Raw genomic sequence first — 17,790 nt, 5'->3', positions numbered from 1 at the left:
ATACTCACTGGCATCAACTCTATTACACTTTAACTCAAGATAACCCTCTATCCAAAATCCTTTTTTGAAATACATAGGAAATCTGTGTATAACTAATATTTAACATCTCATCTGTCTGCATCTAGTTCACTTTGTATAATATAATATTCTTGGCTGCTGGAGGGAACAAGTGTGGCTTTGCTTTCTAAATTGAAGGTATACTAATAAAAAGAAAGCACTGCAACATACTGCAATTGTTCTAAGACAGCAGAGGCTTCTCTCTATAATGTCAGTACAGAAAATAACAACAGTATTATTCTGGCCCCTATGGTTTCTATTGATCATTCTTCACTATTTCCCTTGGGAGTTAGGGAGTAGAAATAAATGTGTCAAACAGAAGGGCTATCATCTCTTTCCTTTCTTTAGACTGTAACGAAGAAAAGATGAAGTAGGAGATGAGAAAATGGGCAACATGGCTATAAAAAGACTTGTTCTCTATAATTTTTTCTTTAAAAACAATTTGATCTGCCAAAAACAAGTGAAGAAATAAAGAAAAGAACGACGTTAGACTAGAGCTGAATGAATGGAGAAGAGCTTAAATAGAGAAATACTCGCTGCATCTACACACGACGCTTTACTGCATAGTACTTTAATTACTGTGCAGTAAATCATCGCCATCTACACTTGAGCACCATTTACTAAGCAGTAAATTAGCGTACTATGCAGTTAGCTACTACCTGTAAATACAAGTCACAAACTAACTGCACAGTAGATACTAAGCAGTAACACATGTGTAGACAATGCCCAGGAACAAATTTGCTCCCAATCAGTCCTAACACCAGGGGACAGGGAACTCCTTCAGTCCTGGCGCTGTTCAGCTCTCGGCTCCCCCAAGAGCCTGAAGCCAAGCAGTGCCGGGACTGGGGAGCTCTCTCAGGGCTGGGCAGAAGCTGTCCCAGATCTGGGGCAGCTCCCAGCCAGCCGCGGGCTAGGCAGGGATTTCTTCAAGCAGGACTCCAACTTCTGCTGTCTCTAGGAAACTGACAACTTCACTCAAATGCTTTTAACAGCGTTGTAATCTGATGTACCGATGCAACTAAGATTGCTGCTTCTTTTCTTCATAACAGATTTTCTTTTTACATGTATGTCTACTCAACTTGGAGGGAATTTTGTGGTTAAATATTAAACAAGTACACCAGCTGGAATTATAATCAGCTGAAATGCATATTCCCCAAAAGCAGGGCAGTTCCTGCTCAGCCTGGGGCTGCCCAAGGAAATCCCCACCCAGCCCAGGGTTGGCTGGGAGCTGCCCCAGAAGCGGGACAGCTCCTGGCTGTGCAGGAAAGCCCTGCTGGACATGGGGCTGGTTCCCATGTGCACAGAAGCAGAAGAGCTCTGCAGTGGCAGCTGTTTTCCAGCCCTGTGCACATCAGGACCCCTTCTAATTTGCATAGGGCAAGGAGACAGCTACTGCTGCAGTTGACAGAGCTCTCCTAGTCCTGTGCTCCCTGCTAGCCCCCAGGCTGGCACCCCAGAGGAGCCTGGAGCTCCCTCTGACTGCTGCAGGGGGCCAGAACAGGATAGGAGCAGCCTTGCACCAGGCTGCTCCCACTGGGAGCAGATTAGCTCCCAACAGGGAGCACGTGTAGTTGTGCTCCCAGGAAAGGCTTACCGCACAATATATTACTGTGCAGTAAGCCCCTGTACTATTAATTGCGCATGTAGTCATGCCTACCAATAGTTAGGGGATGGTCAGTTTTAAAATATACAATTACATGATCTAAAATGTATGAGGATATGTTCTTCTATCTGCTAGCTAAGGTACCTGGATCAGCTTCAATGGAATTTCAGTATGTGCTTTGCTGAATCAGGGCCACAGAAAATCTATGATCTAATAAAATGGCCCCTCTTTTCTAAAACCTTTTAATAATTTCTTGTGGTTTTTTTCAGACTTAGACATGCAATAATATCGTGGAATAAAAATTTTCCCTGACTACTATAGATAATCGCCTGCTGTTAAAAGAAATACAGGCCTGCTGAATACATTTCAAGAAAATTTCTTTATCATTTCCTGCAGCACAAACACTGCACAAACATTTTATAAAACAAATATTCATCCTGCCCTGCTCTTATCTTAGGGCACAAAAAGTATAAAAGACTATAAAGTAATGTTAAGGAACTAATTTAAGTGGAGCAAAATCTATATTGTGGTTGACATGCTATTTTTTACCTGCATAGTTCACTGCTGGTAGGCAGATGTGGAAAATGCACATCAAACAGATATACTGTATTTGGGCATCTGGCAAATAGTCTGTTTATGCTTTTACAAGCAATTGTAACATCTGAAATGACTTTTTTTTTTTTTTTATGTACTGTCAAAGATTTAGGAACCCTGGCATGAGGAGGTACAAACTACGTACATTTCTATGCATCAACTAAGACCCCTGGATCAGGGAAGGGAAGGTTGCAAGATAGTTCTTTTTATTCAGTTTTGGTTCCGTTTAGCAAAATGGAACCTAAGTCATGGCTAGGGCTTGTAATCACTATCAAATTACAAATTAGTAACAACTGACCAGAACTAATAACAGCATTACCATTGTTCCTGTCCCCTAAAGATTTTCTGCAGAGGCAGTGTTAACTTGTATAAGGAGACTGACAGAAAGTACTAAATCAGCTCACTCTACAGAGCCTTACCCCTTGCTGGTATTGTGTACTGATGGGTTTTCCTGACTCTTAATCCCACATTGTAACTAAGACCCCGGCACACACTACGTTTATGCTGCAAGTTATATGTTAATTGCATTATAAATGGCAAGAGTGCTACATGTGCATCCAATTTAAGGCACTGTAAAATGGCAAACCAGTCATAAAAATGCTCCACATATAATGAAGAATGTGTTTATAACTGGCTTATATGAAGCCTTACACTGGACGTGCAGCATGTCCACACAATGTCAGGGGTGGATGCTCAACAATCAGCTGTTTGTCAGAATCAGCCCTGAACAGCCTCATGTCTCTGACAGGTGATGCTGACAATCTTGCCAGCATTGGTTCTGGGGATGCCCTGTGGCCTCTACACTTGGCACAGAGATCAAAGGTCAATATGGTTCAATGCCTCCAGTGGGGAAAAGCCTTTAGTTCCCCATACCAGGAGCCTCTGAGCCCTAGTGCCAGGAAGCCCCATGAGAGCTGCTGTATGTGGGGTTTAAGCTCTCCAAGAGGAGGCCCTTGAAGCCCCAGGTGGAAGGCCCAGGACAGTCTGGTGTCTCCAGCCCACCTGGAGCCATCCCGAGACTTGGGCTGGGGCTGACGTTCAGCATGCCATAGGAGAGCCTTGGGTCACAAAGGATTGCAAGCATCTGGCTGTTAACTTGCTGGGCTCCCCCTGCAGTGGCAAGGAGAAAGATGCAATTGGGAACTCATTCCTAATCCCAAAATTGTGTCCCCTACCCCCTGCATGGGTGGCATGGCAAACTACATGTTTACTGAAATTAGGGATCAGATTCCATTGTGTCATTACATGAATATATGCCAGGGGGCTAAGATTAATCAACTGGTACCAATGCACCATTGCCCTTCAAAGGGAATATCTGACACTGTGGATATGCTCCAGATTTCTCTTGAGTGAATCTGTCCAATTCTTGGGAATGTTTAATTCCAACTGGATTCTACTGCCATTAAAATATATACATAAAGCCATCACTTCCTCTCTATATTATTTGTAGTCTCTCTACTGCATTAGTGAGAATGGGAAAGCATTCCCTTTCATTGGTCTGGTATATAAATCTGCAAATCAAAGTTGTGTTAAAGAGAAGAAAAACATCCGACTTTTTCTCTTGTCAGTCTTTCCTAGGTTAGGACTGCTCAGTCTGACAGGGCTGGCAATCTAAGTGGTAATGTTACATTATGATATTTTAATAAAGAGTCAGGCAAACCAAGTAGTTTGACTTGAGCTGCCACAAATCCCTCACAATCAGATATGATGACAGGGCTGTCATGGGTATCACCAGTGACATACTGCCAAACTCCACAGTATGATGAAGATAGAATTGTAGAGGACAAAGAAGGGAGGTTTTTTGTCAGAGGGCCCACATTTGAAAACAAAACACAAGCTAACCGAACTCAAACTACAGCCATAACATCTCTAAAAAGAGACAAGTCTAGCAAGCAACTTACAGCACTGTCTGTAAGTCACTGTCTGTACACCATGCTAGGGAGTAATACAGTCAAACAGAACACACTTGCAGTGTTGTTAGAGCAGGTGTCACAATACTCTGCTGTTAGTTTTACTTTTTTTTAATTCAGCAACAGTCCAACCTTTAAAAATGTGTTACAATGTTTGTTTTGCAATGCAGCTATTTTTGATCTTAACATGTAATGGGAAAGTTTGCTCTCTGCCTTAGTCTAACTAGAGTCAATTCTTGGCATAGAGTTGTTTCCTGAGAACCAGGCACTGGTGTTTTAGAGGGTCTCCTTGTGTGCTGTTGGTGATGGTCTCTATTTTATAGACTGGCACAGCTATACAAATAAAAGAAGTTACATTGAGAAATCCCGTCTCCCTGTCACAGGTTTCTCCTTTAACAGGCAAGGCCCCCAAAATCAGCACAGAGACCAGTATGGGAACCTCTACCCTAAAAGGCAATGGTAATGAATGTTAATAAATCAGAATAGACTAATATTAAATGGATCATATTGCTTCCTGGTAACTATGTCATACAGCAATGCAGACATTGCTGACTGCTGTGATTTTGATAAACATGCTGTTAGTATGTGCTAGCCTGATCCGTGATTTGCTTCAAATTGCTTGTTCAGCTATGGTTTTAGGAACATAACCATCTAATGAAAGCTTGATCAACTGAATTGTCCATTTGTTTTTCTTGAACATCTTATAGGTACCTCAAAAGGTTAAATGTATTTTTCTTTATTAATAAGCACTCTGCTAAAAGTTTTAGAGCTTCTGGCACCAATAACTGCAGTTCCTTAACTTATTCCACATTGTATAGCATATTACTAAACAGAAATGTATATGTGCATTTACACATAGGTGGACTGTAGGTAGAGACATCTGGAGTTAAGGATCCTGGAAATCTGCAATATTCCCAGAGAAACAGGTTTCTTGAATTCTTCCTTTCCATTGGAAAGATTTGGGGATGACAAGGGAAGTGTAACCCACTGGTCACTGTGTGTTATACTCTTCCCTGTACTATGTCCAAGAACATGAGAATGTTATGGCCTCCAGAAACAAAGCCTGTCTATAACTCTAGCTGTTACGGACTCATGATTTCTACCCTCAAGATGCTCAGTTCAGTCGCAGGAGTCAGCTGAGATATTAGCTCAACAAAGTATGGGATAACCTCCCCCACTATGGGTGCCCCATTGCTGCACCAAGCCAGTGCCCCCTATCTCCATGTCACCACTTGAGGTCCATAGGTCCCACCAATCCTCTTCAGTCATGACCTCCCTTAGCTTCACAGGTCACACTGCCTCACCCCCAAGGGCAAGGACAGGGGCAGGCAGCAGAAGCTGGAAGGAGGGTAGGACCCAGACACTCCTGTGGCAGCAGCAGGACAGCGGTGGCTGGAAGCAGGGGCCACCAATTGGACAGCCCGGGCTTAAAGTATGGGCAAATTTCTAACCACTTCAAAAGTGGAGTGGGAGATGCTGTTCCAATCAATGCAGCAGCTGTTACACTGCATCTGTTCCCTTTACCTGAAGCTGTAGTGACACAAGTGTAACAAAAACCACTTCAACTTTAATCCTGCTTCATGCAAGGCCCAAATTAGGGTGACCTGGCTCACCTGGGTGGCTACAGGCTCATTCACATGTAACAGTTACAATGCAACAGCTGCTGCCAGCTCCTGAGCAGCAGTACTCCACTGCCTTTTGAAGAGGCTACTCGAGTACATTAGTCCATACCCTTAGATTGCATTGGCCACATAAGCAAGGAATCTGGCACTGGTTTTCATACCATGCTCATGACACTGATATCTGGGAACCTTTCAAATTTAAAAGGAACACAGAAAAATCTCTTCTCTCTCTCGTAGAAAGTATCACTGAAAAGAATAAAGGATGATATAATGCAATAATGCAATATATACCTATTTTTACTTCTTCTCAGAGAAGAATAAGTCATCTCTATTTTATCTCTGCTGATACCATCCTTTCATGCCTTCACCTCTCCTCAACTTGATTAGTGGAATCCCTTTCTCCCTGGCCTTCCTTTGGCCTAGATTACCATAACACCCATGCTTCAACTAGAATACTGTTAACCACCTTCTGAACTTGCTCACCTTTCTTCACATATCAGTCCAACTTTCATGTCTACTTGCGAATCAATCTTAAAAAAAAAGAAGGAAAGAAAGAAAGAAAAGGAAAATCCATGGAATAGCTCCAGCCTCTGTCACCAAAGATGTTCACGTTCTCCTCCTGTTCTCTATTTATTGTTGTCTTTCTCTCTTGCCACTGACAGAGAGATTCTTGCATCTATTCAGCTCAAGTTTTTTAAAATAGCCTTCTTATGCTTCTCTGCCTTTTATAATCTCCAAATCAATGGAAATCTCAGGACAAAAATGCTTTTCTTCCAATGCTTATAACCTCTTACTTTCAGTTCCCTGCCGATAACAATTATTAACCCTGCAGTGATGTTCCTTGACTCTGAAAACTGTTTTGGGATTCAGTTTGCAAAAAAGATTCTATACAAAAAAGCTGCATTATAGTGAGAATTTGCCTGTGCTATGAAGAGTATATTTTTAAGTAATAAGTCTTTGTTTTCTTATATTTTTCCTTTGCTTTCCTTAGGTTTACTTCCTTCATTATGCAACCTGTAAATATGGCTAGCAATTTATGTCATTAGGCCTAGATACTTCACTGGTTGTAATGTACAATCTCCTCCATCACAAATAATTAACAGACAGTAGTTATCTAGCGCTTTCATTACGTGGCATACCATTCCTCCAGATTATGCCTTTTGTTTTTTCCTCCCACAATAACTTAACAGCAGCCATCTGCCTCTATCTTCTACTAAAAACACGTGATTCTTGCCTGTTCTGGTATGACTGCCCTTCAACACATGGGATGTACATACATTTCATATATCTCTGAGAAAACTCCTTAACCAAATACCTGGAAATTCCTAAATTGCCGCTAATAACCTTTTAAATTAAGGTTTATAATAAGCAATTATACATATATAAAGGTGCCTGATCAGGAATGGTTGCTGGGACACTGTGGGCGCTAAGGGGCACAGTTGGCAGCAGCCCAGAGATTGCAAGGTTGAGGCCATAGCAGAAGTGCTTACTGCGTAGCCCTGTCAGATTCCAATAAAATCTGCAAATTCTGCTAAATACCTTGTCACAAAAACACGAAAAAGGAAAGGAAGGAATGGTTTTGAAACCAACAGAAGGTTAGCAGTCTAGAAACTCTAATTACGAACTGCAAAGCAATTGCAGGATGCTATATAGACCTTTCCCAGGGACTGATGCCTCCATCAGAGCAGCAAAGTAAATACGCAAAAGATAATTGGATAAATACTGGTATTTAAAGCTATGGCCAGTTACTACTAACTCCACTTAGTGAAAAATGAAATCAATTTCTCCAAGAAGTTTACACAGGAGTATATTAAAGCTCGGAGACACCCGTTAAAGGTGTGATTAGTCTTTATGCTACAGTAAATCAGGTGCCACTCTAGCTTTATATGATTTAAGTCTCCCACAGCTTACAGGACAATTATAATGAATATCTAAACATACAAAGCTTGTTAGCTCTGCTGCAGAAGTGTTTATGCATCAGTAACAGAAACAACGTCCATCACTCATGAGTGGTTACAGAAGCCAAAGTCAAAACACACTTTTGGCCACTGCCATAGTCCCTGGTTAAACCTACTTCACAAATAGCCTAATTTTAAATACTCCGCAGAATGAGTAACTATGAATTTTATATTCTTTTACATAACTCAACTGAAATTTGTCAGTCTGAGACTGAACAAATCATTCTACTGTAAGGATAATAGAATTCAAAATGCTACAAACTTTTTTTAAGCTCCACCTTTCACTACTAGCAAAAACATATAAGAAAACAGATTCTCTCTTTCTAAAGTGCATTTTAAGTGAGCTGATATCAAGGATATATTTTAAATTCATTTGAATACCAATGTATTTAGTGGGACAACAAAAATTCCAATGTGGCAAACACCCCATCATCAGTGACACTAAGACAAGCTTATTAAAAAATATGCCCACAAGCTATTTTTCATGAGGGCTTTCTTTCTTTCAGCACAACAGCAAGATCCATGTCATAGTGTTTGCTTTTTTAAGTCCTACATTTCTTTGTTAACTAGCAAACATATACTTAGATTTCCCTGAGATTGTAAACTCATTGGGGAAGGATGTTTTTGTTTCATGTTGTACAGCATGAAAATATCCAAAACTGGGAATTCTTGGCTCTACCATATTACAAATAAACAATACACAACACACTGTACACTCTCTCTCTCTTTTTTTTTCAACTGGAACAACTTGATTTTACAATAGCAACAGGTCAAGGAAATCCTGTATAAAAGTAATTTTCAAAAAATGCCTTTGTAGGGACATTTCTAATTACTTTAAGGACTTGCTCTTTCTCCAGACAGCCTATGGCCTGTGTGTACAAGGAAAATATGAGCCTTCTGATTATGGTGAAACTTGCATTGAAACCAGTGTCTCCTTATACATGCACACTCTTTGCCCATGTCCTGTACCCACAGGAGAGGAAGCCTGCAAGCAAGAAGGCTCATTACTTACTTTTGCTCACTACTAGAGCATAGGGTTTAATGTTGTATGAATACACATTGTAAAAACATTAGCAAAAAGGGAAGAAGAAAGATGGGAAAGGTTTTTGATCCAAGACGGCGTGTCACACGGTGGCATGGGAAACTGTTGATCAGCTGTTAGTTCTTTCACAGAAACTCTTCTGTGACATTTAAATGTACCAGACATACAAAAATGTAATTATAATAATGTTACTCAGCTGCTATGTCACGCTCTCCATTTCCGGACCTCAAGTTTCTTTACAAGATATAGCTGTCCTCAATTTATGATGGACAAACTAAGCTAGACACTGATCAAGCGACTTGGTCACGGTCATGTAGGAGGTCAGTGACAAATCTGATAATAATGGACCTTTTTGATTTCCCCCATCCTCTTACAGTGCCTAATATACCCAGAGAGTGCTATAGCAAAAGGCTCTATTTTACTACAAGACAATACATTTACTTTTTGCAATTAAAACTTAAGAGTATGCGTTATGGTTTCTTTTCTGTGGGATTTACACAAAGGCAACTAAAATTAACCTAATTTACCTTGATCCAACCCTTTAATTATATAACTGTACTGGCTGTTTCTAGTTAGTAAGAAACATTTAATTTACCTTTCGGGCATTTCCTGAAATGGGGAATTGAATACACTCTTAAAAGCCAAGATTCATGGAATATTCCACTTTTCAGACATGCTGCTAAGCAACAAGCACCCAAATTCCTAAATACTGCCATCTAGCATGTAAGCGTATTTCAACTGTTTTGCATTTTTGTACCAGCCCTGGCTCTGTTGCAATCAGCCTTTAAGCAGTGGGAGGCCTGAAACTAAACTCCTCAAATTAAATTGCCAGAGTTCAAATGTTTCCACACTTTATTAAGCAACTTGTTAGCTCATTAAAAGGATTACAAACAACTAACCTTTCTGTTAAAGTGCTTAAGTGCATTGGTAGAGAACTATGTGATATTTATACTCTCTCTCCAGAGCAAGGATGATCAGTACTCCAATGGAAAATAGTAATGAAATTCAGGAGGAAAAACAGAACATGCAAACAGACAGCAAGTATTTCTGGGTGTGTTTTTCTTCACCATTTTGCTTCATAAAATTGGCAAAGTTGCACTGTCTCAAATAAACTGTTATAGATTTAAGATGGGAGGGTGGTCTGTCTATGGTGTTCGCTACCCACCACATATTCTCAGTTCCCTTGTAGAACATTATCCTACCTATATTTTCTCAGTTTCCACAAAATGAATTTACTTCTGTAACTGAACACATGTCTGAACAAAGCTGGAAGACAACAGGTTAAAAAAGGTGCAGTAAAAAAACAAAACACTTTTAGTTTTTGACATTTGCTTAAAATCCAAAAAAATTACTGATATCTTATTCTATGTATATGTAATTCTTCCAATGAGTAAAGAAAGTATAAATACTAAACAAGCAGCTCTCTTGCTCAAGGCACTTTTGCTAAATATTTAAGAATCCAATTTTTATAAATTCTAGCTGCACTAATTTCACCCAATGTTTTTAACCAAGAGTCTTTCTTTGCAATAAATTATGTAAACTACTACTTCCTTGTTCTTATCCACCATCTCCAAGACTTTTTTCAGCTTCCTCTCTCCTACTTTCCTCTAGAGCTAAGCAAGGATGAGGAAGAGAGGGTTCACAGGCAACCAAGCTGACCTTTGAGCTCTGTGAAGGAGAATCTCAGCATTCATTAAAAAAACAAAACCGTGTGTGCCCAGCTTTTTCTCTTGTAAAGATAGCCTGGGAAATGTAAACTGATCAACAGAACTAAAAGGAACAAACAGCTGGGCTGTACTTCTGCATCACGCAAAGGCCGGGTGGGGAAGCTAAAGACCACTCCACCCCACCTGCTGCACAAAGCACACTTATGTAAAATGAGTCAGTTGAGTTTGCAGTTTTCACTCTCAAAGATCAAGTTCAATAATCCTACTTCAGATCCTTAGACTGGCCCAGTGCAGAGTGGCATGATTATGGTAGGCAGCACTTGATCATATAGAACCACCAACACATTGTGTTGCAGGCTCCCCCAAGACCCTGAGGCCAGCTCAGCCTGTTAAAGCTTCTGCCACCCTCCAGGCTAAATACAGACAGTCAAAAATCCTGAGCCTGAATCAATTCAACCTTTGCAGGTTAGTCTAAACTGTGTAAATTGAACTGATAAGCAAGTTAACAGACATTCACTTTTGATTCTGGAAATGCAGTTACATGCCTGCAGTGGCTCAGACCAGTGCTGGGGGGGTGCTAGAGCATGCCTCCTTGCTTAGCTGGAGCAGACAGCTTGGGCCAAGGCTAGCCTGACCACCCTGCAAAGAGGGATTTGGGGGGCGGGGGTGCAAAAGCATCCTAGGATGCTAGGGACTGTGAGTTAACTTGAATCTGGAAGGGATCTGGGACAGACGTTCAATAAACTGATTTAAGCTAAATCAGTTAAGTCTGATACTACATCCATCCAGGTTTATCTGGAACTGTTTGGGACATGTTGAGAAAGGTTTACATGTACTGAACTTCTGTTGTGTTACAGATTTGAATTGGTTGCTGATTACTTATCAGTTTGAGTGTAATTTCTATCCCTAGCCCAGGAGTTAGGATTAAGCTGCTTGCTGCACCCCTAGGGCACTTCCCACAGCAAAGAACCACCTTCTAGTGATTTAAGCACACAAGAAGAGCTCCCCTTGTGTTGGAGTGGGCACAGGATGTACTGTTACTAGGGATACATGAGGGAACCTCTACGCCAGCAATTCTCAACCTTTTCCACCTTACACCTCACCAACTATTGGTCCCAAAAACTCTGCTCCCACCATGATAAACGATGAATGGGAGAGTTGGTGCGCCGCTTCTCTGCATCCCACCTAGACAGCCTTCGCATCCCACCAGTTGAGAAACACTGCTCTAGGCAGCCCAAGTCTATTTTCTGCTAACTAGTCCAGTGGTATGAGAAGGAGGGAAAGGGAAGGGGCTCCCAGAGATACCACAGATTGGGAACCCACTACTCCTAAGATGCTAGAGTGAATTTGGCAAAAGACCCACCCCTGGAGAAAAGTGAATAACCAATAAGTCGGAATCACCTGAAAGACTTCATGAAGTGCTGATGGGGGTCGGCGGGGGGAGCATGATGAGTCTTAGGTGGAATGGAATTACACATAGATAGGGCTGCTGAGAAGAGGGAAACAAGGGGTGATGAAGGAAACAAAGGGTAAGGATGGGAAGACCAGGGTTTCATGTGCTGCAGGGAGGCAAAAGAGGAAGTTTGGGGAGAGAGAGGGCTTTGCCAATAAGTGTCATATGTATCACTAAGTTTGAGGAAGCCCCTCTCCAAAATGCTGATGGCATATCCCTGTACTTAGTGCTGTTTTCTTTGCTGTAATCCTGTTCCTGCCAGGACGTGTTTTTGCTGTTCTCCAGCATTGTACTGTCATACATCCCAAAACAGACTCTTGTATCAGCTTCCACAGCAGAAGGAAAGCAAGCTGTGCAAGGGACACTGGGGTACAAGGCCAGAGGGTACCAAGCTGCATACAGCTGAATTAGAAATAACTACATCCCATCAGAGAAGGGGGCAAGACACTAGACTGAAGAGGGAAGGAAAAATACATGCCCCATGTTATGGCACAGCGTAGGAAAGAGCTGAAAGGGAAAAAATGAATTGAGAGTAATGTGCTGCTATTGGTAACACTGTAAGTCTCAGTCTAGAGAGAGGGCCAGAAGGAATGAAGTATTTGGAGAGAATGTTGGTTTTATGATGAAAAGATGAACTGGTGAGTAAGGAGTTAGTAAGCATGAACCTGGGATGATGGTGTTGTACAGTATGGGGTAAGCTTTGGGGTCTGCGACAGACACTGCATAAACCAGTTTGACCCAAATCAATTAAGTCTGATACTATGTTCAACCTGGTTTATTTCAAACTGGTTTTGGTCATTTTGAAACTGGTTTACATGCACCAAATGTCTGTTCTGTTACAGGTTTAAACCAGTTTCTGATCACTTAAACCAGTTTGTGTGTAATGTCTGTCCCTAGTCTGGGTGAATATGTAGCACTGACCTTCCCACCCTTCATTATCTCCACTCCTGAAACTGTCTCTTACTACTGAGGCCAGACTACTCGGAAAATTGGTACTTTCAGCACCTAGCCTTGCTATTGCCAACTAGTGTGTTCCAGCACCAGTCCTACCCTCATTGACAGCTGAAGTGACAAAAAGATAAAAGCAACCAGAGGCTGGAAAGACAAGGATTTTGTGTGTTTTATTATTCAAGAGTAAACCTGCATCTCTCTGCACTTCTACCTGGGCTCTCTTACTCCCTCCCAGTGACTAATTAGGAATCAAATCTGCAAATGGTCATATAGGTGCTTATGTTTAAACACATGAGGAATTCCATTTAAGGACATGGGACTTTTCTAGTGCTTTAAGTTGAAAACGGAATCAAAGGTTGGGATCATCTCCTACTGCTTTATGCACACGCAGAGCTCCAACACAGTGAAGCCTTAATCTTAGCTGGTGTTTCTAGGCACTAACATCTTGCAGCTGATTAATAGTAATACAAACTTTTTTTTTGTGCAATTTTGGGAAGATTTACAGAGCTAATTGATGCTGATTTTTCTGATAAAATGGAAGATGCTGACACACTGCCTGCCCCTGCTACAAAGAGCTCCACATTTTATAATTGTGCATGTGTGTGCATCAGCTGAATTATGTCATTCCTCATCATGTACCATCATCAAGAGGCACAAAGAACATGACTGTGTAGAAAGAAGCCTTCCAAGCAGGTGAAAAGTCATTTAATACCATAAGCTGTTAAACTATAGGGAATTTGTACATGCTTTCAGGTTTTTAGCATTCTCACTCTTTGTCAGCTGGAATGCAGTCCTCCAGCTGCGCACGCTGAAACGAACTATTCAGAATTCATTTTTCCGTGGGCATGTAAAGGTAACTCTAAGGCAGTTCATAAACTCATTAAAATGTGTTCATGTTTCTTCCTCTTGCTTAAACACATACTTGAATTCAGAAGCACTTTCAAAGCAAATTGCTCTCACTTTGTTAGTTACCTGCTATGACTATGCTTTGAAAATTGCAGAGCATAACACAACTGAACATACTCAGTTTTCTGGCCAGCACTTAAGTGTATTTAATTGAATCCCACTGCATTAAAGGCACTGAGGTTCAATTCTTTCTGCTGCTACAGAAATTGGAGTCTAGAAGTACAGTAATGTGGGTTGACTAGGGTCACGAAAGGAGAAGGAGACTCGGAACAAAAAGCTTCCAGGTAATCAAGTGCTATGAAGCTTGTAGGATGGGCCCTGTTCCCATGTTAGCCCCCCCCCCCCAATTCTTTTTAACAGAGATTTCCTAAAGTAGCCTGAGATACAATTAGTGAAAAAACAGTGGGAAAAGGTAACTGAAAAAAAGTATTGCAAACGTCTGTTTTGTATTCCTACAATACATTTTATATTCTGGCTAAGGACAAAGAAACTTATGTACCTAATAGCTAGAAAAGCTTATGGCTAAAAGTGAATCACAAAATAAGGCTAAACAACATGAAATCTAAACAATACCATGGAGAGCTGTAAGAAAATGCTCCTTCAACAAAAAGGCTCCTTTGTGTCAGTAAGTAGCATATTAGGACAACAAACAGCAGAACTGAAATTTAAGCCATCCCATAAGCATACCCTCTTGTTAATTAGAGAGCAAACAGCTTTGTTATGATTTTGCTGCACTATGTACATTTAAACATCAGGATCTGAATGAATAAAAAGAAGAAATCTAAGCACTGCCATCATTTTGAGCTACTGAAGAACTGCCCATCATGGTATAATTGGGACACAAGAGTCCAAGTTGCAGTCTAGGGCTGCCACTCCAGTACAGTCTTGTAGAAAAGATGTCCAGGGGCTCAGCTGCATATCCATTTATTTTGCTAACCAGCCTTATCATGAATCTGTAACAACAACGCAAGTGACATACTTGTTGCTCAAGACTGTCTGCTCCTCATCTGGGACCAAGCACTACAAAAGTGACATCTTAAAAACTAAGCAAAAGCCAAATTCCTCATTGCACTCCCCTGCAAAAAGACATAAGCATCCTGCTTGCAATAAGCACTTGCCTAACTTGGTTCATTTAATGTAAACCTTACCTATTCTAATAATCATCAAAGCAGCCTTAATTTATTGTAGCAAACTGTCACCCTTCCTCCAGTCTCTCAATTTCCTCAGTCCATCTGTGTTCAAGTACATTTTCTAAACATGCTACCAGCAGAATAATGGTTATATATAGACCACTGTGATTTTGGACACTACTAAGCAATGTGCAACCAACTCCTCAGTTCAGAAAGGAGTCAGTAAGGGTCAAGGCAAAATTCATCCCTATGCATAACACCTTATGTTGGCCAGCACACCACTTACAGGCCAGCCGAATAAACTTATGCAGTGGTGAATTTGATCTAACAATAGCTGAAAGTACTCAGCACATTATTCTAAGATGACTGTATAAAAAGAAAATAAATGCAATATATATTTTCTCTTAAACTGTAACTACCAGTAAAATAGTTTATTAACTATAAGCAACTAAAACTGCATATTACACTTTGGATCAGATTATATTATTCATTTTACAATAGAAGCGTCGTAGAATCTTAGAGAAATAGGTCTGAAAGGAACCCCCATCTAGTCCAACTCTCTGCCTAAGGCGGGATCATCCCTATCCAAACCATCCTTTACAAATCCATAATCTAACCTCTCAGTAAAACTACCATCAACCCTGACCACTGAGCTCAGTGAGGACCTCTGTTTAAAATTAGTAGCACAATCTAGTTTATTGTGTGCGTCTCTCTCAGACACTGTCACAAGACAAGGATTATAATTTCAATGTGTGGGAAGGTTAGAAAGAGCTGAATTTTAGATATGAAGGTTTGTTTAAACTGCAGATATAAGGCATTAAAAAAATAGGGGTTGCTTTCAAAAAAGGAAAGCTAATTGTTAAAATGCTACTGCAATAAATATGCTATATTGAAGTGGGATGCAGAGAACTAGTGAAAAGAAAAACAGAAACCAGATAATGTCAGAAGAAACTTTGTTCTGGGATCCGGACACAGAGAGAGGAATGAGATTTGTTTCCCCACCCCCACAAGGAACCATCAGGACACTTTGCTGGGATAGATACCTACCCTTTGCATCCTGGATTGTGTTACACAGCAATCCGTGCAAACCCCTGGGGAGATAATATACTAGATCTCAAAGGATGCTTTTAAAACAAGGCAGACAGCATGTCATTAGTGACATAAAAGCCCACAATTTATTTTCAGAACTGTTTAATCTCTAAGAGGTCAATAGAGTATTTATCTGTACAGTAGAGTGGGCTCCCCTCATCATCCTCCTAATAAAAAAAATGGATACTTGAGTTGTGGCCAACAGATTTGTATTAACCTTTAAAGTTCCAGGAGGCAGATCAGTCAAAGGCAGGCTGAATCCACATGGTTTAGCTGTGAAACTGCCTGGGAGAAGGAACAGCGAGAGCCAGGCAGAGGTCTGGATGCTACAGAGTGGCGTGAGCAGCATGGTTTCATGCATGTGTTCATTCCTATAATTCAGACCACAAGTTGTAGAGGGGGGGGAAAAAGAGAAACTTATTCCCTGAATGGGAAGGCTTCGAACACCTGGGCTGTGCCTATGCAGGGAGTTTTCCAGGGTGGCGATGCCTGATTCTTTATTCCAGAGCAGCCACTCTCAACTTTTTCAGACTCAAGGGACCCCTTCTTAGATACCGGGGTAGGTACTAGGGTAGTGATGCCCGATTTTTTATTCCAGCGGCTCTCAACTTCCCCAGACTCCAGGGACCCTTCCTTAGATTCAAAGCTGGTGGCTGAAAATGCTGCCTCTGACTTTTTTTTTTGCTCCTTTTTGAATGCAGGAAGATAACGGAGCAACTTTTCTATTGCAAACAACTTGGGGATGCCACAACTGAGCAGGACGGTTTTACACCATGGATTCATTCCCACGGGACCCCTCTGGCTTTACCTTGAGAGCGGTGCCGGCATGCCTAGCAGCGCCACCGCAGCGTGGCACCCTGGAACGGACCTGGAGGCAACCCCAGGCTGCTGCGGCGCCCTGCCAGAGAATCGCCGAGCGGGGGGGGGGGACAGAGGGACAGGGGGGCCCCTGCATCCAGGCACCCGGGACAGCCAAGCACGATGGCAGCAAGTAGAGTCGGTGACTCAGTCCTTTGCCTGGCTCAGCTCCTCTGCCCACAAGCGACCTCCACGCAGCCGGCTTCGCGCACTGGGGCTGGCACAGGAGGTGCCAAGCAGGGCTGCGAGGATGAGGGGAGCCCGCTGCACCGCACAGAGACACGCTCCCAGACGCAACAGTTCCGAAAACAACTTGTGACATGACATGACATGACATGCCATGCCGCCTGCCTTGCTTGGAAAGCATCCTCGGACAACGAGCCTATGCCTCTCCGCAGGGGCTGCTGTGTGGGTGGTGTTACACTAGCGAGGGCGAGGGCGAGGGCGAGGACCCCCCCGACAGTCACCCGGCCCCGCTGGAGCTCGCCACGCGCCCGCGGTCCCAGCCCCGCAGCGGGGACTCACCTTGCGCCGGCGCCTCCATGGTCCCGGGAGCTCCGAGCAGCCGCTGCACGGAGCAGGGACGGCTCCTGCCTTCGCCTCCGCCTCCCAGCCCTGCTGCCGCCGCCGCTGCTCCGGCCCGGCTCCCGCCTCCTCCCCGGGACGCGGCGCCGCCTGCCGGCCACGTGCGGCCCGGCTCCCCTGGGCTGGGCGGCATCCCGGCACCGCCCGGCGGGCAGGGCGCAACGCCCTGCCGGAGTACAGGCGCCGCCTCAGGGATGCGCACTGCCGGGTTTGCACCACAGCAGGAGCACGCGCGAGCGGCGGTCCTCAGCCGGTCCTGCCAGGCCTCATTTGTTAAATGTGGATGGCCAGACCCCGCCCGGGGCCCCTCACGGCTGCGCCGCTGCCCCCCAGCCCTAGGGGCCCGGCGAGGCCCCAAGCAGCCC

At 42.8% G+C, this 17,790-nt stretch overlaps 1 protein-coding gene across 2 annotated transcripts in view; it reads right to left on the bottom strand.

Moving 5' to 3' along the window:
* Window positions 1-17,526, bottom strand: part of TPD52L1 (TPD52 like 1) — a 102,337-nt gene extending 84,811 nt beyond the window's left edge. Inside the window, exon 1 of one of the 2 annotated variants that reach the window (XM_014611028.3) lies at window positions 17,366-17,526. In XM_014611028.3, coding sequence (XP_014466514.1) covers window positions 17,366-17,384 — 19 coding nt within the window. In that variant the 5' untranslated portion in view covers window positions 17,385-17,526. The remainder of the gene's footprint in view (window positions 1-17,365) is intronic. The other variant, XM_014611029.3, reaches the window with a different exon arrangement.
* Window positions 17,527-17,790: the final 264 nt, after the last annotated feature.

The sequence above is a fragment of the Alligator mississippiensis genome, chromosome 1 (genome assembly GCF_030867095.1).
Source record: "Alligator mississippiensis isolate rAllMis1 chromosome 1, rAllMis1, whole genome shotgun sequence".
In the NCBI taxonomy this organism is placed as follows: Eukaryota; Metazoa; Chordata; order Crocodylia; family Alligatoridae; genus Alligator; species Alligator mississippiensis.
The sequence above is the reverse complement of the archived record's forward strand: the minus strand, read 5'-3'. Positions and strand labels throughout refer to the sequence as shown.